The sequence below is a fragment of the Cyprinodon tularosa genome, unplaced genomic scaffold (genome assembly GCF_016077235.1).
Source record: "Cyprinodon tularosa strain WSP-4 unplaced genomic scaffold, ASM1607723v1 ctg82, whole genome shotgun sequence".
Lineage (NCBI taxonomy): Eukaryota > Metazoa > Chordata > Actinopteri > Cyprinodontiformes > Cyprinodontidae > Cyprinodon > Cyprinodon tularosa.
Genome location: NW_024039585.1, coordinates 2075186 through 2101024, shown reverse-complemented (window position 1 = coordinate 2101024; position 25839 = coordinate 2075186). Strand labels below are relative to the sequence as shown.

The 25839-nt window shown below is 39.4% G+C and overlaps 1 protein-coding gene across 1 annotated transcript in view; it reads right to left on the bottom strand.

The window, feature by feature from the left end:
- Positions 1–25839, bottom strand: part of negr1 (neuronal growth regulator 1) — a gene marked incomplete at its 3' end in the record, with an annotated part of 184636 nt that overhangs the window by 89395 nt on the left and 69402 nt on the right. Inside the window, exon 2 of the mRNA XM_038272149.1 lies at positions 16491–16729. Coding sequence (XP_038128077.1) covers positions 16491–16729 — 239 coding nt within the window. The remainder of the gene's footprint in view (positions 1–16490; positions 16730–25839) is intronic.

The window sequence follows — 25839 nt, the reverse complement described above, 5'->3', positions numbered from 1 at the left end:
CACTATTTACATTTTGTGTTGATAAATGTATAAATATGAATTAAATACCTAAAATGATTTAATAATGTGTGGAAAAGGATGAGAATGCCACTTTCTCCGTTTTTTCCTCAGGACAAGATATTCTTGGATGAGAGGTGCTGTGCATATTTAATGCATTATCACATTTTCAATCTTAATTAAGCTGGAGGGAGGAAAAGAATAGAAACTGAGAGGGAAGCCAGTCATGTGATGTATGGAAAGCCTGCTTGGGTTTGATAGCAATCTCTCATTCCTCCGTATCCTGCATCAGATAGAGCCGGGGATAGGCTGTATATAGGTCAGTAAAAGTAGGGATGAGAGTATATGGATGAATACCAGCAGTACAATATGATGAGGACAGGGGAAAAAAGGGCTTTGTTTTGGGTCAGATTAGTCTTTATTAAAGACTGCAGGGTCAGTATGACTTTATCTTGATTAGACATGTATCTAAATAACGTTAAAAATGAATAAAATGAAAACATGTTTTTTTTTTTTTTCTGGTGAAGATTATGTAGGAGAATTATGTGTTCACAGCTATATCCAAACTTAGGAGCTGTGAAGAGGATGTCAACCAACAAAATGTTACGTGATGCTGCACGGTAAAATGCTGCACATGGGCCATATTTGACTAAGCTGTAATGCTGATGCAATTTGAATTCTCTATGCAAAGGAATCTGTTGCTGTGACATAAGGTCTCAGTGGGGATAAATGTCACGCGGAGACAAAATTATTCTTAGACATGCCAGAGAGGCAACAGTCAATTCCTCTAATTCAGCAGCAGGTAATTCAGGTGTTGGAAAGGGTGATGCTAACGAGGATTCCTGTTGTGTAAGATCGCTGGAACCGAGAAGCCCCATGGGATGTGATTATAGTAGGAAAAACACAGTCTCTCATATCTCCATGTAAAGCTCATTTTCCCATTTAAAGTTCTTAGTAATATAAGGCAGGGGAACAAAAGATGTTCAAAACATGTACAACAAGTTTGTAATAAAAATCATACATAAGGTTTTGTGAAGTCTTGGACTTTTTATATTGATTTCAAGACTGCAGTGATTTTCTAAATTCAAAACAATGAAGCAAAACATTAATTACATTGCAACAGATATAGCCCAGAAAACTGCATGTATGTGTGTGTTTTAAAATGCACGCAAGCGATTCTGACACGTTAATTAATAGTGGGATGGAGTTTCAAGTGGGGTTACACAGAGTTCAATACAGTTTGGTTATAATAATGATACTTGTAAAGTTTCAAGCGTCGCAGTGTTTTTTTTTTCACAGTAAACACTATAGCCATGTACAGCCTGTCAGTCATGTGACTCCCACTTAGCCCATTAACCCTTATCGCAAAAAAAAAATGACTCAAGCAAATTTCAGAGAGTTGCTCTGAATTTTACCATTTCTATCAAGACTTTCTGATGCAATAATTCAAGATGCGCATTACGAAAAGCAACTTATATGACTTAAAAAACATTATTCCAGAACAGGGTAAAAAAGATGCTTTTAACTTAATAAACTGAGTGTGTAAAAAGAAAATAATAACAGTAAAAAGAAAATAATAATAATAAATAATATGTCTGAAGGATGTTAATCAAATGTAATGAATTTTATATAGACGCCAATAATGACTTAATATATGATTTTGAATATATGACACAAAAGTAGCATTTAGAAATAAAGTAGACAATCATATTTAATGCATAATTTGTGTACAAAACAGTTCTTAAATAATTTGTTTTTTTAAATTTAATTATCTGGATTGTGAGATTAAACATTTCATTTAGTGGTGTTTTTTGTGAGTATCTCTACTGAATCTTGTTTTATGTGTCTTTTTAAAATGTTCATTATCAAATAATCCATATTTTTTTTCAGTCATAGATAATTCTTTATATGTTGGTAGTGCACACTATTAAGTAATTGTGCAAACAGTTAAAGAAGTACTTACTTGTTGACTAATCTTTAACAGCATCAGATCAGCATAATCGCTCAGAGGATCAGAGAGTAAAAGATCCCTTCATCCATCTGAAATAGGTTCAGGCCTTGGCAATTTTTTATGTATACCCTAATCTCTACTTCCCATTTTCCAAGATATTTCTCACAGTGCACAATCTAGTGAAGCAAAAAGTGAGAATAAAATCCAATGGTGTGAAATCCTTTTGCCCACAGCAACATTTATTGGATTGTAGTATTAATAGACAGTGTATGCTTGGACCGAAAAACCCAAATTAAAGTACCAGCTCATACTTTTTTCCCCCTATTATTCCAGATGATAAGAAGACGATGCTCCCAGAAGCCTTTGCAACATGACAGAGCTGCTCCCTGTGTTACATCACATATATAAAATAATCCTTGTGTTCTCCATGAGTGGGCTTAAGCATGTTCACGCAAGTGCCACACAGTGACAGGTAATGTTTCACAAACATAAGCAGATCTTGACAAAAGCAAATAAGCAAAGGTTTCTTTAAGCACAGCTCTATGGATATGCATAACAGCACAAATAAGGGGAATTGCAACATTTATAAATTAGAGTGACTGTAAGTGAAATGAAGGACATTTTTTACCACCTCAAGTGCTGTCAGAAAGCTGACCATAGGCATCTATCACTTGGAGTATGCCAGATGTACGGTATCTCACAAGTTTCCTGTTTGCAGATTTCACTCCAATATGTGGCTCTGGATTATATTATACCTAACAAATTAGATGCACAAGAAAAATATATAAAACAATATATCTTAAAAGTAGAATCAAATGCAAATAAGATAAATCATCATTTGACTTTAATAATTCTAAACATTTGATAAATAGAGCTTGATGTAACTTTAAAGCATGTGATGTAAGGACTATTTTTACGATTCTAAGAGTGCAGATAAACAGATGAGATTAGATGTGGTAAGACACCTTTATTGTCATTGAACCCAGTTTTGACAATAACATGATCAAGAAATTCTCCTTTAACTAAAATAAATACGAGTAAAAAAAAAAAAAACAAATGAAGAAGAGAAGATACTACTAATTATAATCAAAGAAGTTAGTCTTTTGGTAATAAAATAGAACATTTCCATCACAGCATTTACAATGTCAAAAAAGTCCTTTTACTGAGATGTGAGAGAAAGTATCAAAGTGTCTGGAGTTCCCTGAGTTTGACGGTAACATGTACTCTCAACCAGTTGACTGCTGGTCAGCTGGCTTAAAAAAGCCTGACTACTATTTTTCTATTGTGTACAAGAAACAGTAAAGTAGTAGCTAGTATGAGCTTCTTTACCCATAACCCTGTAAATATAAGAATGGCAAAAATAAGTGTATTATGTGCATTAAGCAACACCCCCCTTACATGGCAACAAAAACTGTTTAGTTTAATGTATCTCATGATTATAAATCTATGTTGAAATCCAAATTAAACTTTTACCAAAACATTGATGTAACTGTAATATTCAGAATGTTGCATTATTTTAGGAGCAGTTGGGTGAACTTTGGTATTTGTTTCAAATGCGAACAAATAAAGCCCAATTACACCTTTTCTTTAAACAATTAGTTCAGCAGATCCTGGGACAGCAAACGAGTGGACCTCATAGTTCTAAGGACCTTCTCATGGGGAAGAAATTGGCGTTATTATAACAACTAAAAAAATATAGTCTCCGACAATCCCACTTTTTAGATACAAGATACATTACAAGCTAGATATATACAAGCTATATACAAGATAGTTTACAATCCAGAAACTTTATTCCATTATTCTGGCTCAGTATTTATCGGACATTACCCCACATTGTGACACACTGTTCCACATGTTCCAGCACTCTCCCAGTCTTGGTCAGATGTTTTCCATACTCTGTCCAGGTTCCTCGTAGTTGAAGTAACACCTAGCCATCTCAGGGCTCTTTATGGCACCAGTGGCAATAAGTTGCCTTTACCAGCCTCTCAAAGGCGGGTGTTTCTGTTTTGTTCTCTATCAGTGAGGTAGCTGATTCTAATCAGATGGAGGGTTCCTGCTCCTCCAACTAACAAGCAATGTCTTTATGTCTTGCTTAAAACTTGGAAAAATAAGATGATATCTTCAGCACTCTACTAGGAAAAAGAACGTGGGGTCGAGTCCTTGACGCATTTCAAAATAAACAACAATTTTTCAGGTAATTCAATACCAAAATGTGCTCTCCCTTCTGGTCATGGGTAAAAACACATTGTGCAGACCTAAGACCTATTTTGCAGGTACTATTTTTAAGTAAGTCTTTCAAACACACCATATGTTTGACCTAATTGTACCCATGGGTTCATATTTATGTGTATACAGAGGAAAAGAAAAAACAAATAAAAAGTGATTAAAAAATGAAAACAAATATATCATGTAGTGCATATAAAAAAATACCTGGATAAACATAATAAGACTGACATAAGATTATTATACCAAGAGAATAATAATAGTCACCGATGCCTAGCCACTGGTAGACACCCTGCCATAATAATACCAATTAGAAGAGATATGTTTGTACTGTACCATCCAGCCACCCTGTCGTTTAAGCACGTAATTTAAAAGTCTGTGCGGTTGTTAAGACTAAAAATGAAAGAGTTTAAAAACAAACCTTGCAATATAATAAGATGTATCAAAACTAATGTATCATTGGGAAAAAGCAAAGCAAAACTCTTATCTGAGTATTACTTACAAGCATCACAAGCTAAAATGAACCTTTGTGAACATCAGCTGGCATTTACAAGGCTAACCTTCTGGCAGATCCTAAACACTGGGTCACAACAATCAGGAGCGCAGCCATTGCAAAATATAATATGCAGCTGACAGCTGGCACATTAGTTTGAGTTTGATTGGGACCATATGGGCAGCGGTGAGTAGCTGACATGACCTGAAACACCCCTGGTAGGATTCAAATTACAGAGCGTTCTTCAGAAAGATAACGCTTCCAAATACATGATGGTCCTGTAGTGACCATTACTGCCTGCCAAACAGCTTAATCAGGTTTTATCACAACATTTGGAGGCATGGAGCATCTGTAAGGTCTGGGAGAAGCAAAGCTAAATGGCAAGATGGACTAGACATCAGCACCTTGTGTTAAAAAGGAGTTAAAAGGTTTGTAAGAGCTGGAGCAGAATACTTCACAGTAGAAGACGTTTAAAGTGAATGTGCGACAATATTCTTTAGATACTAAAGGCAAAGAATTTATCAATAACACCTCTCAGACTGAGACTTACATGGTTTTGTTTAGTTTAGAACTGAACAAAGCAATGCTATGTTGCAGGGTTGTCAAAACAATCACTATAGTAAATATGTTCCAATACAAGAAAATAATTCATATTGAGAGCCATTTGTGTAAAAAAAAAAAAAAAAACTCTATTATGTTGTTATTCTGAGACAGAGCACACATTTGAATCATGTGCATTTCTTCATTTGTGCTATTTCAGATATTTCTATCTGTTTTAGATCCAGAGTTGTCTTCTTTCTTCCTGAAGTAATTTTTAGTCATTTTGTGTGTTTGCTCTGTTAATATCAATGGCCCTTCTATAAGTGAAAATATAAAAACCATGTGAAATGTTTAGTCACTGTGTGGTGACAATACATAGCCATAGTTAAGTACAACCGGTCAACAGTAATAAAAAATATTTCTGATCAGACCCATCCATCCATCTTCTCTTGCTTATCCTATCAGGGTCATGGTGGGGTTGGTGCCTATCTTCGGCAGTCCGTGGGCAAAAGGTGGGGTACACCCTGGACAGGTTGCCAGTCTGTGCACGTTGAAACAGACCCTTTTACGCATACCATAAATCCTATAATATTGGCCTGTATTCCATTAGCGGCCGGGTCTCGCTGTCGGCGGAGGTAAATAATGGCCGGACTCGTATACAGGGTATACTTAGAACCAACGATGTTCCTGGGCAGTTCTCAACAACATGTGATAGTAACATACAAGTACCACAGGGGGGCAATGTTTGCTAACGAATCCAAGCCATTAGCACGGGAAGTCCCATCCTTACACAGAGATCGTAGTGGCCTTACACAATCGTTCTGTTCTGAAAGACAAATATGATTACCGGTAGGTCTGGTGGTGACCAGGCAGCGTTAAAATGACATAGTTTTGTTGGCCTTCGTTGTTCTGATTTTCCCTTGAAATATATGATACTGGTAGCCTACTTCCACTTAGCCTGCCTCAAATAAAATTTCGCTGTGATGGCAGAACAGTTTCGATTCATTTTTTTAAACTTTGTTTCGCAAGTCAGTTTGGCCAAGATTCCATTCTGTTTTTGTTTGTTTTTTTGTTTGTTAGTTTTTTTTCGTATTGCCGTGCAGAAAAATTGCAGCTACTGGAAGATGTCTGAATAATGCTCTCTATACAATTATGGTAACTGTACTTTTTTAATAAATTAACCTAGTATTTTATAGGTTCAAAGAGACACAAAATCTTGTTTTTATTCATTCCACTGGTAGTCTGTTTTGATCAAATAGAAATGGAGGCCTGCCGCTAATTCTGGCCTCCTTCCAATCATGGCCTGGACCAAGATGTACCTGAGTGAAATAAAGGCCCCGTCCATATATTTGAGGATTTACGGTATTCAATCAATTGTTTTGTTTGTCACTAAAAATCTGAAATTAAACCTGTTCTAGTTAGACGGTATTTGAGTTTCCTTATTAAAAGCTAAAATGTAAAAGTGCTGTTGAAATTTGGGATAATCAAAAGGATGTTTTATTCTTAGTCCATAGTCACAGGACTTCCACAAATTGAGCATTTCAAATGTCCTGTTTTTCTACAGCAAACTGCCTAGATTTCTCTAGACTCTCCACATCACTTGTGAAAAGGCTTCAGTTAATGATAGTTTCTGTTTCAAGTGTTAAGGTGATTATCATTGATGATGTGTGTGTTTATTACACCATAATATTACCTGCATGTTGTGTTTCAGAACTAATGTTCTTGTTGGAAGCTGGAGAAGTACCTCTCTTCTCCAGCAGAGTCCGCCGTGGATCCTCCTGAGCAGAGCCCTCTGCACAGCTGCTGCTCGTTACCATCATCAGGAGGACCCTCTACTTAAGCTGTCTTCAGACCTTGCCTCAACGCCGCAGTGTTGAGCCAGTTGGTTAGAACCTAAACCTAGAACCTCTGAGAACTTAGTTTGCTCTGAATCCTGACAGGATCCTAATCTTGTCTCTGTCTTTCCAGGAAAACCTGATCTTCCCTTGCGAAGCTCTGGAAGAGCTTAACCTGCCGAGCCTGCCCTCTGAGCCAAACCTGAAGATTACCTCTGGATTCAAATGCAGCTCTGGACCAAGAGCTGGAAACCCAAAGTCAAGGTCTGCTACCTTCCTAGAAGCAAGACGCTGAAGCAGCTAACGGACTCTGCTAACCAGACTCTCTCCAGTTCCAACAACCTTCCTCTCCAAGTGCTATTCAAGGACCCTCAAGGTACAAACCAGAAACTATCTAAGGACAGTCCTCTAAGAACCCAACTAACTAAACTGTCTTCCTCACAGACTCCGGTGAACCCGTTTTTCCCAGGACCAGAACCTGAACACATTACCTCTGAAATTGTATTCAATAAACTCTGTGAACTTTTCAACTGTTTCCTGCCTCGTGGTGTTCTGCATAATTGGGTCACATTCGTGTACCGATCATGACAGAACACTGCGGCCAAACACAGGACCCAGCAGAGCACCTCCGGAGGAGGCTTGAAGTACTAGAAGCTCAAGTCCATGGTCAAGCCAAAACCCTCCGTGAGTTGAATGCTTTTGTTGAACACCATAACCAGACTTTACAGTCTTTCGCCGGCTATTTTGGAAGCGCTAATGCCGTTCCGGCAGCGCAACCACTTCCGGGTCCAATTCCCCCTCAGAGGTCACCAGAAGTGACATCATCAGAGTTCCGCCCAAGCCTTCCTGAGAAATTCTCCGGCAATATGAAGGATTGCAGAGGATTTTTATTTCTGTGCAGATTATTGTTTCAGAACTCTCCCAACAGTTTTTCGACGGACTTTAAGAAAGTAACCTTTATTCTCTCTCAACTAACAGGAAGAGCTTTGGAGTGGGTCCAGGCCAGATTTCCCTCAGATGAAAGTCTCAACTGCCGATACTCTGATTTCATTTCTGAGTTCTCCCAGGTTTTTAATCAAGAAACTGATCAAACAATTGACTCTCGTGCTCTTTTCAGTATTAAGCAGGGAAATTCATCTGTGGCTGATTTTTCGATCAACTTCCGGGTTAAGGCAGCAGCTTCCGGATGGAATCAAAGTGCTCTGAAGGGAGCTTATTTCATGGCCTTAAATGAGAATATTAAAGACGAACTGGCAACTCTCGACGAGCCAGCCTCCCTTGAGGATCTAATCAAACTAACAATTAGATTGGACAACAGAATTAGAGCCAGAAACAGCTCCAAGATAAGAGATTCTGGGTCTCACGCCCCTACATCTGCCTCAAATATCGTGACTGTTTCTTCTCCTCCCACAGAGCGACCAAAGGCCCAGTCCCTCCCTCTGCCTGTTCAGGCTTCACATTCAGGTGGTATGGAGGTCGAACCTATGCAGGTGGGACACACTCGGCTTACTCCTGAGGAGAGACAAAGACGTTTTTTGAGCAGACTTTGCATCTATTGTGGTGAAAGTGGACATTTCATTGCTTCCTGCCCGGCTAAATTAAAAGGCAGGGCCCGCCAGAGGATCTGAGGAGTCTGGCGGGCCAAACCAACTCTAAGAAATCTCCTCGATTGATGCTTCCTGCCACTTTGTTTTGTGATAATCAGAACCTCTCCTTTTCTGCCTTTATTGACTCAGGCTGTGAACGGAACCTCATAGACTCTAACCTTGTTCAACAGTTGATGATTGAAACCGTTCCCCTTTCTCAACCTCTCCGTGTCTCTGCCATTGATGGGAAAAGTCTCCACCAAGTTACTCATCAAACTCAACCCCTCGAGCTCCTCCTCTCAGGTAACCATCGTGAAACTATCACATTTTTTGTCATTCCTTCCGCATGTTCCCCGATGGTGCTCGGATTCGAATGGCTGGAGAAACACAATCCACGCATTAATTGGACTGAACTTCACGTGGAAGCATGGTCTTCGTTATGTCATGAAACTTGTCTTCGGTCGGCAGCCCCCGTGATGGGGCCTCCTAGAGGGGGGGGAGAGAAGGACTCTCCTGACCTATCTTCAGTTCCCTTTGAGTACCATGACTTGGCCCCGGTCTTCAGTAAGGTCAGTGCTACGTCCCTTCCACCACATAGACCATATGACTGTGCAATTGAGTTGTTACCTGGAGCACCGTTACCCAGCAGCCGTTTATATAACATCTCCAAACCAGAACGAGAGACAATGGAGAGGTATATTAACGAGTCTTTAGCTGCTGGAATTATTCGCCCGTCCTCTTCTCCTATGGGTGCTGGTTTCTTTTTTGTTGGCAAGAAGGATGGTTCATTAAGACCATGCATTGACTACAGAGGGTTGAACCAAATCACTATAAAGAATAAGTACCCTCTACCTCTCCTAGCCTCAGCTTTTGAACCTGTTCAGGGGGCAACAGTCTTCACCAAACTGGATCTGAGAAACGCATATCATCTCCTCAGAATCAGAGAAGGAGATGAATGGAAGACTGCTTTCAAGACACCATTAGGTCAGTTCGAGTACCTGGTGATGCCTTTTGGTTTAACAAACGCCCCCGCCTGCTTTCAAGCACTAGTGAATGATGTTCTCAGAGACTTTTTAAATGTGTTTGTCTTTGTCTATATAGACGACATACTCATTTATTCACGGAACTTAACTGATCACAAGAAACATGTCCGCCTGGTGTTACAGAGGCTACTGGAGAACAAGTTATTCGTCAAGGCAGAAAAATGTGAGTTCCACCAACCATCAGTGACCTTTTTGGGGTTTGTGCTCGAGGGCGGGCAGGTTAAGCCTGCTGAGGACAAGATAAAGGCGGTATTGGACTGGCCGATTCCTGAAACTCGAAAACAGCTTCAAAGGTTTTTGGGATTCGCCAATTTTTACAGTCGTTTCATTAGAAATTATAGCCAGACGGCTCAACCTCTGACCTCTTTAACTTCGGTTAAGAGGAATTTTCAATGGACTCCCGAAGCTCAGTCTGCTTTTGACAAACTGAAATCTTTGTTTTCCAGAGCACCGGTGTTAATTCAGCCTGACCCTTCCAAACAGTTCATCCTGGAGGTCGATGCTTCGGATTCTGGCGTTGGAGCCGTCCTTTCCCAGAGACTCGACTCAGATCAAAAGATTCATCCATGTGCTTTTTTCTCTCGCAGACTCTCATCAGCAGAACAGAACTACGGCGTTGGAGATCGAGAACTATTAGCCATCAAATTGGCGTTGGAGGAGTGGAGACACTGGCTAGAGGGAGCTGAGCACCCGGTTCTAGTCTGGACTGATTACAAGAACCTTGCTAGCATCCAGTCTGCCAAACAGGCCAACCCTCGTCAATCCAGGTGGTCCATTTTCTTCTCCAGATTTAATCTCGTTATCTCCTACAGACCCGGATCAAAGAATGTGAAACCAGACTCCCTCTCGCGCCTATACTCCGTCGATCAACCCGAGACACCAGAGCCAGTCCTCCCGGCCTCTTGTACTGTGGGAGTCGTGAACTGGGAGATATCCGATCTCATTAACTCCGCCCTGGCCACGGAACCCGACCCAGGTAACGGTCCGGCTAACAGAACTTATGTTCCGTCTTCCGTCAGGTCCAGGCTCATTCAATGGATGCACACTGCCAAATTCTCGGCCCACCCTGGAGTCAGTAGAACTATCGCTCTCATCACCAGACGCTTCTGGTGGCCCACTCTCCACAGGGACGTAAAGGAATATGTGCTGGCCTGCCCCATTTGTGCTAGAAACAAGGCCTCGCATCAGCCACCTTCTGGTCTGCTACAACCTCTTCCGATCCCTTCACGTCCATGGTCCCACATTGCCATAGATTTCGTCACTGGTCTCCCCGTCTCTCGAGGTATGTCCACAATACTCACCATCGTTGACCGTTTTTCCAAGTCCTGTCATTTAGTCCCTCTCAGGAAGCTCCCCTCAGCGTTCCAGACTGCTCAGCTTCTCATGAAACACGTCTTCAGATTACATGGCATTCCCCAGGAAATCCTATCAGACCGTGGTCCTCAATTTATCTCTCAAGTTTGGAAAGCCTTCTGTTCAGCTCTGGGCTGTAAGTCTGCTTTAACTTCAGGTTATCATCCACAATCCAACGGTCAGACCGAGCGCATGAATCAGCACCTTGAATCCACCCTCCGCTGCCTAACGTCCAACAACCCCACCGACTGGAGCCAGTATCTTCCTTGGATCGAGTACGCCCATAACTCCCAGAGATCAGCATCCACCGGCCAGTCACCATTTCAGGTCAGTCATGGATACCAACCACCACTTTTCCCCGCAGATGAAAAGGAGATAGCAGTCAAGACCATCAACCAACACATCCGTCGCTGTCAAAGAATTTGGAAGGAAACCATCACCACCCTAAACAAATCATCAGAGACCACCAAACGTTTTGCCGACTCCAAGAGACGTCCCGCTCCCGAGTACGCCATCGGACAGGAGGTATGGCTGTCTACCCGAGACATTCCCCTCAAGGGAATGTCTCGGAAACTGTCTCCCAGATTCATCGGTCCATTTAAGATTTCCCAGGTTATCAGTCCCTCCGCAGTCCGTCTCCAGTTACCTCCGAGTCTACGCATCCACCCCACCTTTCATGTCTCTCAGGTCAAGCCCGTAGTCTCTAGCCCTCTGTGCCCGCCATCCGACTCCCCACCACCCGCCCTGGAAGTCGATGGCCACCCTGCGTTCACCGTCCGTCGCATCGTGGACTCCCGTCGGCGAGGTCGCGGCTGGCAGTACCTCGTCGACTGGGAGGGCTACGGACCTGAAGACCGTCAGTGGGTTCCCGGCTCTTACATCCTCGATCCTTCCCTGATCGAGGAGTACGAGCGTTCCTGCCCATCTACTTCCTCCGGACCGCCAAGGGGCGGTCGTTGAGGGGGGGGTACTGTTGGAAGCTGGAGAAGTACCTCTCTTCTCCAGCAGAGTCCGCCGTGGATCCTCCTGAGCAGAGCCCTCTGCACAGCTGCTGCTCGTTACCATCATCAGGAGGACCCTCTACTTAAGCTGTCTTCAGACCTTGCCTCAACGCCGCAGTGTTGAGCCAGTTGGTTAGAACCTAAACCTAGAACCTCTGAGAACTTAGTTTGCTCTGAATCCTGACAGGATCCTAATCTTGTCTCTGTCTTTCCAGGAAAACCTGATCTTCCCTTGCGAAGCTCTGGAAGAGCTTAACCTGCCGAGCCTGCCCTCTGAGCCAAACCTGAAGATTACCTCTGGATTCACATGCAGCTCTGGACCAAGAGCTGGAAACCCAAAGTCAAGGTCTGCTACCTTCCTAGAAGCAAGACGCTGAAGCAGCTAACGGACTCTGCTAACCAGACTCTCTCCAGTTCCAACAACCTTCCTCTCCAAGTGCTATTCAAGGACCCTCAAGGTACAAACCAGAAACTATCTAAGGACAGTCCTCTAAGAACCCAACTAACTAAACTGTCTTCCTCACAGACTCCGGTGAACCCGTTTTTCCCAGGACCAGAACCTGAACACATTACCTCTGAAATTGTATTCAATAAACTCTGTGAACTTTTCAACTGTTTCCTGCCTCGTGGTGTTCTGCATAATTGGGTCACATTCGTGTACCGATCATGACAGTTCTCCCCAGTAGTTTATCTAATTAGGACAGTTCCTCTGTCCAGATACAGATTACAGTTATAATCTTTATTCTGTAAGTGGCAAAGAGTTGGGAATGGCATGAGAGCAGTGTCCTTCAGCTAAAAACAAAGTGTAATATGTTGATATGGCTGGAGCCATGGATGTCTCCTAACGTGTATGATGTAATGATGTTATGATGTGATGATGAGGCAGACTGGAGATGTATGAAATGTTTCTCTAACTGTTTATTGAGGCCCACTTCATAAGATGTGAGCCAAGTTGGTAAGCGCTGCCTTCTGTAACCCTAAGCAACTTCTCTAATCTGAGTAAGATTACAATTTCTATCAAAATCTGTTGTCTCCCAGTTATTTAATGCGTATATATTATGAAGTGTTATTTAAAGAGTTTTTCCCAGGTGATCTCTTTTCAGGGAAAAAGCTGTAGAGAGAGCTTCAAGGTGTAAATACAGAGCTTTCCTTTAACAAATGGTGTTTCCGCCTGGACCTTAATAAGTTGTATCACTCCAGCAAAGCCACCGGTGGACCAAGCACACACAGGAGGGGAGATTCCCTTTTATATCTCTCGAGTACTTTTTAAGGATTTTTTTCCTGGGTTCGGCGAGCTTTGGGTTCTCAGACCGCCAGAAAGAATGCCGCAAAATATTGTGTTTTTTTTTAGCACTTAATCTACTGAGATACAATTTGAATTTACATGTTGTCACACCTTGGGCATAAAATACCCAAACATTAAGCTCTTGGGACTTGGATTGTTTTAAATTAAACTTTCTACTGTGAAAATTTGATTCTGTAGTTCAAACAAACAAAGTCTTTCACTAGATCAAATAATATCACAGAATAATTAGATCCATTTGATGAATTTAAAGTTCCTGGGAATGAATAGGGCTGTACTGGGAACACAGATCACCTGGTATTGATAAAAGGACAGTAAAACACATGAATGGAAACATAATTTCTTGTGACAGTGCATGCACACTGACTTTTTTAGTATTTATGTTTGATCAATTTAGATTTATAGCAACCCAGTCCTGTTATCCTATAAGAGGCTGCTTGTTCTACTTTACCTGCTGAACAATGTATACCTTTCAATAACACGTAGAAATCCAGGCAAAAAAAAAAAAAAAGAAGCAAAACATGAATATTGATGATCAAATGTTTATTTGCCAGAATATGTGACTGAATCATATTTTTAAAAAACATTAAAATGTGTTCTTAAAGGTGCTCTTCACATCATCTGCCCTGATTTTTAAAGCTCTATACCGTATATCTCTCTCTCTGAAGTTTTGCTCTACTTGGGAGTGTGGATCAGCATGTCACAGCCGTATACAGTGAAGTTACAATAATAATTGAGGTATTAGAGGGCTCCCAGACCAAAAAATACTCAATTACTATTTAGTGAGAATAAAGATAACCCAGATGAATGAGAAAATCACACAAGTGTGAACTTTTTTCACTGTTTGGAAGATGAGGTAATGCAACCATAAACTGATGTCAAATGATAGTAACAACCTAGATTATCCTTACCCTTAAGGCTCACCATCCCTCTATCTACCCTAAGCGTATTTGTTTGGCTAAAAGCCCTGACCCAAAGCCCACAGGGACCCCCAATCAAATCCCTGTTAAGCCCGGCAGTGGCAGGTTAAATGTTATTGGCTTTGGCACATACTCGCTCGCCCACTTTTGGTCTGATGTTTCAACAGAGGCCACTATAGCAGCAAAGTCAGAGCGGCGCTCCAAAGAGCCAACGGGTGAAATTAGAGCTCTGCTTTAGCTTCTGAGGCACTGGTACACCACCAGACCACAACAAGAAACACAGAGAAATATTCTCTGCTTGACTAACTTTTGCTAGAATGCAGAACATGTTTGAAAATGGCTTTTTTTTCTCTTTCCTAAATTCCTCATCAAAATTCTACATTTTGCATGATTAAATCAAAACGTGCTTAAATCTAACAGACTTGTACATAACTATATAATGCTCATAAGGCAAACATCTGAGATGGTTGCTCAAAAAAGAAAAACCTCTATTGCATCAGCTTGGCCAAAAAAATAAAAACTACTTTTGCCAGGATGGATGGATGGATGGATGGATGGATGGATGGATGGATGGATGGATGGATGGATGGATGGATGGATGGATGGATGGATGGATGGATGGATGGATGGATGGATGGATGGATGGATGGATGGATGGATGGATGGATGATCAGTTAAAACACATGTTTTTCTTATAAAATCACCAGACTTCTTTCTAACTTCATAGCAATCCCTCACATTTGACAATTTTAGTATTTTAGCTTAACGTTCATTTTACTTTAACAAAATATCAACTTTCAACCCAAACTAGCTTTTGCACAAAACAGATCAAATCTACTTTATACTGTAAATAAATTTCATTCCATTGGGTTGTGTGGGATGTGAGGTGCTGTCTGCAGGAATCTGGGCATGTTCCCGCCAGAAACCCTTCATGTTCTTTGAGCCATTCCATGTTGGTTTCAGTGATGTGGCAGGATGCATTGACCTGCTGGGACAGGCCACTGCCATCTGAGTGAGATTGTGCTTGATCTCGTGTCAGTTGTGACTCATTGTATAATCCACACGGATGCCAAGATCAACGAGAACATTTCCATCGAAAAGATGATTAAAGGTTTTCACTTCAACTGTCAGCAGCTTAAAAGTTAGCTGACGGATGCAGGTGGAGCTCAGGATAAGAAGCAACATGAAAAAGTAGGAATGCATTCAGCTTTCTACTTGTTCTCGGCCTTCTATTTGTTTAAAGTACCTCAGAAGAAAGATGACTTGTTTTGCAAATTACACTGATACCAAATGAGATTAGCAACCTCGCAAGCTTTATTGCTGTACAGCCTTCCATTTAAATGAGGCAATTTCTCAAAGATGAAAATACAAAAAAATTAAGATTCACACAAAGCAAGGCAAGCTGCTAGATTAAACAGCTGAGATAGCTTTCACAATGTTGCAACCGAGCAACCAGCTGGACATGTTTACATTACAGAACAGTGACGACACTTCCATAAGATGCAAACTCCAACCATCGTCCTTGGAATAATAGTGTTTCTCTAATATTGTGTTTCTTCGGAGAGTAACTTAAAGTGTTGCTTTGAGTAGATAAAGTTTAACTCCAGCTCCAGAGTAGTGAATCTCTGTCATCCAAATATACAGTGAAAAAACGAAACACATCTCATGTTCATGTGCTGTGAAATAAACAGTGGGACCTAAAAAAAGTGTTTCCTTTAGACAGATTGTCAGAAAATCTATAAAAGGAAGAAAAAAAATCAACCTTTTAAAGAGACAGGCCGAGGCTTAAGATTGATTTTCATGGATTTTAGCTTAAAGTGTTCTGAACTGACTCACAAACTCAGTCATAACACTGTTTATAGCATGTCAATGATAGTGCAACACAGGTTTGAAGTCATATGAATCACATCTTTCTGACATGCCTGATGTGACAAAAACCAGGGAGGCCTGATTAAAGCTGCAGACTGCCTGCAGCCATTTAAATCAACAAGCCTCTCCTCTATATTGTGTAGCCTAAAGGCACGGTGTCAGTTTGCTTTCACTTTCTTAGCTACTGCTCTTCTATTCAACACATAAAGTGTCAGAGTATAAAAGGGACACAGAGCAGGAATAATAAAAAAGAGCTTTTTCTTTAAACATCAAACAAACAAGATTGAAAGACACGCCACACATTTGAATTTCTAAAATGCAGGTCTAGAAGGAAATGCAAGCTTACTGACAGCAGCAGAAAAACACAGTGTCCTACCTTTTACGATGAGGTTGAGGAGCTTCGGCCGTGGGTTGCGTTCGCTCTGAATCGAACACGTGTATTGCCCGTCATCGGTTACGTCCACCTTCTGTATCTGAAGGCTGTACTCATGTTTGTCTCCAACACTGGACACTATGGATACGCGTGGGTCCACGGACCACTTGTCATCCCCTGCAAAAATGATGCTTGAGCGGTTCAGCCAGGCTCCTTTAGAGATCCCATCCAACAGGTAGCACCTAAATTGACAAGAACGATTCAGTTAGATTTCTTTAAAAAAAAACAGATTTATTTGACATTTTTTTGTTTGGTTTTTTACGCACAAAATGCAACTATCAATGCTGTCAAAAATATGTCATCCATTTCCAGCACGGCTAGAGTCTGTTTTGCATGGTATTAATCTTATTTCAGCTAACAGTTTGTTTATTAATATCAAAAGTATTAATACCACTTGAACTTTTTGCATATTTTATATTACAACTTCAACCTATAATATATTTCATTGGGATTTCATTTGAAGAACAGCAAAGAGTAATGCCTTGGATACATCATACATTGTGAAGAATGGTGGTTGCAACATAAAGCTTTGAAGAAGGTTTTCTTTAGATGATGAGATAAAAGATAGAACTAAATACTAGTAAGCCAAGAGAAATCCCCTGTTAGAAGCTACACTAAATCTGAGACTGGAGCAGAGCTACTGCTTTAAGCAGGACAAAAACCCTAAACATACAGCCTGAGCTAAAATGGAATGATGTAGATCAAAGCATATCACCGATGGATTGACCTAGGTCGAGTCCAAACCTAAATCGCAAACAGAATCTGTGGGAAGACTTCAAATTTCTGTTCAAAGGTGTTCATCGTCCAATCCCACTGAGTTGAGCTGTTTCTCAAAAGATGAGTAACATTTTTATTCTCTAGAGGGAAATCTGATCCAGATGGACCATAAAATAAAAAAAAAACTGCAAATAAGGTCTGTAGTTGCTGTCTAAAAAAATTTGAATAAGTTTAAATATGTTTGAGAACTCTTAATATCGCAGTCTCTGTCAAATATTTAGGAAATTATCTAATAATCTTACAAAAATAACATTTCACAAACATCAGACAGTTATGGAGTGTTTATCTTGAATCCATACCCCTCTCTCTCTATATATACACTCACCGGCCACTTTATTAGGTACACCTGTCCAACTGCTCGTTAACACTTGATTTCTAAGCAGCCAATCACATGGCGGCAACTCAGTGCATTTAGGCATGTAGACATGGTCAAGACAATCTCCTGCAGTTCAAACCGAGCATCAGTATGGGGAAGAAAGGTGATTTGAGTGACTTTGAACGTGGCATGATTGTTGGTGCCAGAACAGCTGGTCTGAGTATTTCAGAAACTGCTGATCTACTGGGATTTTCACGCACAACCATCTCTAGGGTTTACAGAGAATGGTCCGAAAAAGAAAAAACATCCAGTGAGCGGCAGTTCTGTGGGTGGAAATGCCTTGTTGATGCCAGAGGTCAGAGGAGAATGGCCAGACTGGTTCGAGCTGATAGAAGGGCAACAGTGACTCAAATAACCACCCGTTACAACTAAGGTGGGCAGAAGAGCATCTCTGAACGCACAGTACGTCGAACTTTGAGGCAGATGGGCTACAGCAGCAGAAGACCACACCGGGTGCCACTCCTTTCAGCTAAGAACAGGAAACTGAGGCTATAATTTGCACAAGCTCATCGAAATTGGACAATAGAAGATTGGAAAAACGTTGCCTGGTCTGATGAGTCTCGATTTCCGCTGCAACATTCGGATGGTAGGGTCAGAATTTGGCGTCTACAACATGAAAGCATGGATCCATCCTGCCTTGTATCAACGGTTCAGGCTGGTGGTGGTGGTGTCATGGTGTGGGGAATATTTTCTTGGCACTCTTTGGGCCCCTTGGTACCAATTGAACATCGTTACAACGCCACAGCCTACCTGAGTATTGTTGCTGACCATGTCCATCCCTTTATGACCATAATGTACCCAACTTCTGATGGCTACTTTCAGCAGGATAATGTGCCATGTTATAAAGCTGGAATCATCTCAGACTGGTTTCTTGAACATGACAATGAGTTCACTGTACTCAAATGGCCTCCACAGTCACCAGATCTCAATCCAATAGAGCATCTTTGGGATGTGGTGGAACGAGAGATTCGCATCATGGATGTGCAGCCGACAAATCTGCGGCAACTGCGTGATGCCAACATGTCAATATGGACCAAACTCCCTGAGGTATGCTTCCAGCACCTTGTTGAATCTATGCCACGAAGAATTGAGGCAGTTCTGAAGGCAAAAGGGGGTCCAACCCATTACTAGCATGGGGTACCTAATAAAGTTGCCGATGAGTGTATATATATATATATATATATATATATATATTTTTTTTTTTTTTTTTTTTTTTTTTTAAGTATTCCGTTTATAAAAAATAACGGAAAAATGTACAAAGGAAATTAAACAAACGACACAGATAAAGAGAATAGGTGCCACATCCACAGAAATGGACATCCAGTGAACATGAAAAAGATGACTAATAAAATTAAGAATAGGATGGTTCTCAGAATTTCTAAGAGTGGAATGGGAGGCAGATCTTTTAATTATCAATTTCTTCTCCTGTGGAACCAACTACCAGTTTTAGTCTTTAAGACTAGGCTTAAAACTTTCCCTTTCTGTTTTATCAGCTTTGTTTAAACATCCTTGGACCCCAAACTACACAACATAGTGGTTTATTAACGTGGAAATGAGCTGCAACTAGGCTCTTTATACCATCACAAAGGTGCAGCGTGCCATCTTGCACTGGATCTGATGTCACCACGTAGACTAAAACATGTTTCCACCGACAGACTTAGGCTGGTCATTTTGTTAAAAAGAACTAAAATCTTTAGTAGATTAGGGCAATAAAATTGTTAGCAGGCTTGGGGTCAATTAAATTCCTTCGTGCTATTTATGACAAGATACAATCAATATTTTATTTAAAATTTTGTAAATTAACTTTTATTGACCTTTTAACTGTGTTTTTCAACTTTGATGGGGGGACGAATTAAAAGGCACTAAAAACAGACAGAGGATTGATCTATAAGTACAGTAGTAGCCATTGAAAATGTCCACACTTTCCTTGATGGGTCCTTGGTTGGTCCTTGACTGGTCCCCTACAATTCCTTTTTAAACATCGGTCTTTGTTCTAAAATATTCTGTCATGATTTATGGACATTAAGTTCTAAAGAGAAGCATCATATCCTGGTCAGATCCTGTAATTTGGTGAAAGGGTGGAATCAGAGTAAAAAAATGTGCACGCCCAGGAGGAGGCCAGAGGCTGGAAGTTGGAGGGGATTTTGATGGGAGTTGCAGGGAAGTGGGCCGTCATTTGGCTGGCGTTTGACTGGAAAGGGCCATTTTGAATGGCTGCTACTGTATAGATCTGTTATACTGCTAGGTACAATTAGTTTCACAAATAAATACACAGAAAAAGAAACAAGTGCAAATGTCCAAAATGGTTAATAATATTAGAACCTATTATGATTAATTAAACCAACAAAAATTGATTTATGAATAGAGAAAGAAAAACACCCCCATGCAGAATGAAATGTGTCCCTCATGGCAGTGCGAGCAGCTGGAGCAGGACAAGCTTCTGCAGGGAAGAAACTATTTCCAGATCAGCAAAGCAAAAACTGCTTCATGTCGCACCAACACAAAGCCACAATCGCTTTCCATATTTCATCATTATGTACATTTGTGCATCATTGCTTTTAGCTCTACACAGAAAACTGATTGGTAAAAGCATTTCAGAAATAAGATGTTTTCACTACAGTCAAAGCTGCAAATCTACAAAATGAATTTCCTGATACTGCTGGCATTTCAATCTGAAAAACTCAAACGCAAACAAAACAATTAGAAGAATTTTATTGATACAATTATCTTAAGACTTTGGCGCTCAGACCTCGGCAGGAAAAAATTAGCGCTGATTTTTACTTTAATATGCATAAGCAGGTCTATGAGAACAGCAATGTTTCCCCCCAAGGCCTGAATGTGGTAGTGGAGTGGAGATAGATGAGTCGTGGATTTGATGACCTTTTAAGATGAACTGTGGATGCTGATTGGGCTTTGTGGAGGTGCAGCTCAAAGCTGATTGGTTTGCATCAGAGGCAGGTGAGTCTCTGATGAGGGTGGGTTATTTAGTTTCCACTGTTGAACTTCCGCTTAATCTATAGAAGTTTACTGTGCAAACATACTGTAAGACTACATAAATTACACAGTATGTCACACCTCAAACTACTTTGAGAGAAATTACGTTAATAAATCAAACCATATCCTGTGACAGATGCTGCAATAATGACTAATTTAAGGCAATAAGCTTGGCTGTTTTCTAGAAGTCATATAAGACTGTGGGCAACAGTAGAAAGAAAAAAAAAAAAAAACAAGGTTAAATCAGGAAAAGAAACACTCAGATCCCCTAAGCAGGGCTATTCCTCACCTTAATATGACATTATCCATTTGATATGTTGTTAAAAAAAAGAAAAAAAAATCAATCAGGTTGTTTGATTTTTAATTGATCTCATGTCCAATAACCATAGATACAGAAAGCTAATGGGGATTGCTAGTGGTGGTCAGATACCAGACTAACTAATATTATCATTGCATATTTTGTTTCTCGCTGAATAAATATTGTCATTTACGGGTCACTTAAGGGTTTAACAAACAAATCAGGAAATGGGCCAAAAACTTTTCTCACCTCTGTTTCTGTTGAAAGGGTCATTATCAAGTAGTAAATGTCAGGTATTTTAATGAAATTATAACCAAGACAAGCAAACTTCTTGGTAAAGCTACAATAGATTTTAAACAGTCATTGTTTCCATCATCAGTGTGTATTATATCATAATCACAAACAAATCTAGATGCAATTTCCAATATAGGGTAAAACATTCAATACTAGTTTGATTTCTGCTCCAAATACCAAAAGCAGAGATTTGTTTTGCTGTTGATTTTCACACCTGGACCATGATGCCAAGATTAATTAACCTTAATATTGATTATTGATATTCACTTAATTTATATAGCTAATAAAAAACACATGAAGTTGACCGAACAGCTTTACAAGTTGACCAAACATCAATGAAAAATAAAAATACAGGATAAAACTGTTAGTAAAATATAAAATATAAGGAAGCCAAAAAAAAAGAACTGAATTTCTAAAATCTTCTCCGATGATGATGGAAAAAATCTTGCCAGAATGTAATGATAACATTGCAATTACATGCACTGCTACTTTGTGGAAGAACCTGAACATACCATTTGTAATGTTCTGTATTCCAGCAAGGTTTTTCACCCATACTTCTGACCAGACATCTGCTGTGATTTATAATTTAAAAGGCAGGTAAGAGTGCAACAGAAAGTGAGAAATACAGCGAACATCTGTGTAGCCCAGAGCCACTGACCTGAATAACTTGCTTGGCTATTAGCACTATATTAACTGAGGTATAAAAGGTATTCTATTAAACTTATTTGTTGATAACCAATCTTTTTGTATTTTTATGGTTTCATAACAAAAAATTTAAAGCAACTTAGAGTAATTCAGATTTATTTAAACTATGTTAACATTTTAAGAACAATACTTTTTAAAAAGGTTTCTGTTATGTCTCTTTGGCCTTTGAAAATAATACATGTGCCATCTTTCAGGGACAGGCAATTAAGTCAAATACAACATATTAAAATTCCTTTCACTGTTGTCTATTTTTTTTTCTCCAGGTACATGCACTCTTTCCTGTCTCTGTCTCTCTTTCTCTCACCCCTTAGTTCTGATCCCCTCTTTTTCTCATCTCTCTTTCCATCTAAGTGTCTGTTCCAGACGATTTTACTCCTTAAATAACTTTCTATAAAGTTTCATAAACAAGTACCAAGCAGAACCTTATGGCAACAGTCCTAATGGTCTGCTGGTGAAAGCAAGGTTGTAGGGCAATCATCTAGATCTACAACATCAATCCCCAGAGCTACACTGGTAAAACAAAAACAAAAAAATATTCATGTTACTTAGTCAGCACTCTGATAACATCAATTTCAACCTGGAGAGACTCACTCAGAGAAAAGCTGCAATTGAAAAAATATTCAATTTATTTTTACAGGTAACATAATCTCTGAACCCAGTTGATTGCAAAAATTCATAGAGACTTTGCAATCCCTCGCACTGAGCATGCATGTAGAGACAGTGGAGAGGAAAACTCAATTTTTTTAATGGAGGAAACCTCCAGAGGAACCAGGCTCAGTGTGAGCGGCCATCTGCTGAGGCCGACTGGGGTTCGAGACAGAAGCAGATAAAAACAAAAGTTAAGTTATTTGGCGCTTGGGTCCCGGCAGAAAACTTTGATGCTGTGAATCAACATACGCCTCGATGAGTAACCTAGAAAAAGATTAGAGTAGTCTTCCCCCTTAGCCTGAACACTGGTGGTGGAACAGAGAGAAGCTAGGACAGGAGCTTGAATAATGATTTGAGAAGGTGTGGCCCCTAGTTGATTGGCTGGAGCTGAACAATGGATATTTCAGATGATTCAGGTGAAGCTGACAAAAGCCTTCCAGATTGAATTTATTCTTAAACTTAAATTCTAACATTTATCACCACCAGGTCATGCAGACAGATGTATTTTAGAACATTGTTTTAGGTGTTGCATACTAAGACCGAATTAATTCCTGAGAAAAAACACTTTATTTCACCTCTACTGCGAAACATGAAACACTACTTTTTTTTATAAGAGCAGACGGTTGTCTGAACTTGTCTGCCCCAAGACTGACTTAGAGTAAAAGGAGAGTTATAGAAAAAAAGGTTTATATGACTGATGGCAGACTGTAGAACTAAGAGCATCAAATTACAGATGAGTTTCTCTTTCTTCATCTACGTTCCTTATGTGATACAATAACTCAGTGTTCTTTTATAATGGAAAAGTAATCCCTAATTATTTTTTTTATTGAGTTTAGAATATCTTTTCACATATAAGTCCCCACTGCTCCCAACAAAGCCAACACATGACTTATTTATATTTCTGTTAGTTGCACAGATTTTTTTGTCAAATGTCCTTTTTCCCGCAGAAACAGTTAAGATTTTAAATGATGTACCTGCAATGTTTAGAATAAACATCTATTACCTTTAGTTACATAAAGCTCAACTTAAAATATCTAAAATCTAAAAAAGCAGTCATGTTAATTTGATATGCAAAGATGTTAATACTAAATTTAATTGCTAGAGCTTGAAATAAGCTGTTTCTTTTCAGGATTTTTGTTAAAACTAAAGCTAAAAACGAACAGTATTCAACAAAGTCCCTTTTAGTGTTGTCACCGAAAATTAATTCTATAAATTCAAAGCACAGTCCTCCCATCAGGTATGCCTTTTTGATCCACTCTCTCTAGGGGTTTCCCTTTAGTCACGAATAGCGGCAGAGAACTGATAACAACTTCAGTGGCCTTTCCTTTTATCAATCTCCCGTTCAGGAGCCTCTGTGTTGAATAAATGCAGGCCAATTAGTCCTCAGACGTCGAGGTTTCCATTCTGAAGCAGCTCTGACAGCAGAACCATCTACTAACTGATATTTTTATTCCTCTGTGCTTCTTTCTTAGGAACCAGGTTCACAACAAGACATTTAAAAAAAAAAAGCTAAATATATCCAATCTTGTAACAGAGATTGATTGCTGTATTAAACAGCAAATGTGAAAAATAAGGTGTTTAAAGGAGTTTTATGCACAGAGAATAAGTTAAAACTATTAAAAACCGTCTGTCAGCAGCTAAGATATGCACACAGTAATCTGTTAAGGAAAATTCACTTAACTCTCTGCCTGGATGCCATTTTTAGGAAGCATTATATCAATATTTTGACCCAGATTCCTACCTGGATAAAATTGTTTACTTGAAGAGTTAATATCTTTCTGGCACCAGCCCCACATATCTCCACTTATAAATGGATTTCTCATCTTTCACAGTTTCTTAATTTGCAGTCATACGTTTTTTGTTTTTTTTTTCTGATATATTTGGCAGACAAAATTATTATTTTTCTGGATGGGCAAACAGGTTTTATTAGATTTCTTGTTATGCATTGGTTATGCAAGGTTGTTAAAACTGTAATGGTGTTACCATATGTTTTATGAACCATATGTTTAAGGAGAACAAACATTACAGGTCTGCCTGGGTCCAATTCCAGAGAAGAGAGAAAAAGCAGAAGTTAGAAAATCTATTTAAACTTTGTTTGTCAAAGCAATATTAGAAATAAAGGCAGTGCTGGTTTTATAAAAAAAAATGTGTAATATTATCACTGATTTGAAAAGTGGGGTATATATTCCTGAGTTTTTGGGTTGATTTACAGCCAAGTAAAATTTGGAACCCTAGTGGGGCTGGTCAATCCGCAATTAATATCTTATCAAGGTATTTGGTGAACTTATCTTGATAACAATAAAAGCTATGATAAAAAAAAATATATATATATTTATAATTATTTCTTCACAGTATTTCTAGGGTAACTTTATGGCTTTGACTGCTTACCACTGCATCATAGCCCCATAATCACAAATAATACTATGGAAGAATATAAACATTTAAATTTGGCTTCTTCAGGACACCAGTTGCATAAAAAACACCAATTATATCTCTAAACATCTCATAGTATCTGAATTGAATCATATTATTCAAATGTGGCAATATGTCCCAATGGAAAAAATAAATAAGGAAAAAATTGTAAGAATAAATATTTTGACAATTCAACCAGTTTCTGGAGCTTTCAATTATTAGTGCTCACTATTTATCATTTAGATGATAAATCAAAAACATGACTAGAAACTTATGATAATGATAAACAATATGATAAATACCAACCCCTAGACCCTAGCATTAGAATGTGGTGGTTTTATTTGTTGCTGTGTGAGAATGCCAATAACTTAATATACCTATTTTAAAAAAAAATTAATTATGATTAAAAAGTACTCATATGAACACCAATTTAATTTTTCTAACTGTAAAGGAATCAATAAAAAAAAACATGCATTTTTTCCCCCCCTCATTTTAAGCATTTCACACATAAAGAGCGACTGTGTGTGTTCTGTGAGCTGCACGGCTTTTGGAGCAGGTTGCTACCCCGGGGTGCACTGAATCATCAAATGAGGAAATGTATTCCTCATTGACTGACTGGGTGTTAAAGCAGAGGTGAAAGCAGACTAGGAGTGATCAGTCAATGAAAAAAAGGCAGTCTTTTCTGCAGCGAATATATAAAAAACATTATACTTCCTTATAAATCTTTTAAGAAACATAGATCAAACAATATTAGACATATTCCATGTAAAAACAGATTATATTGAGTG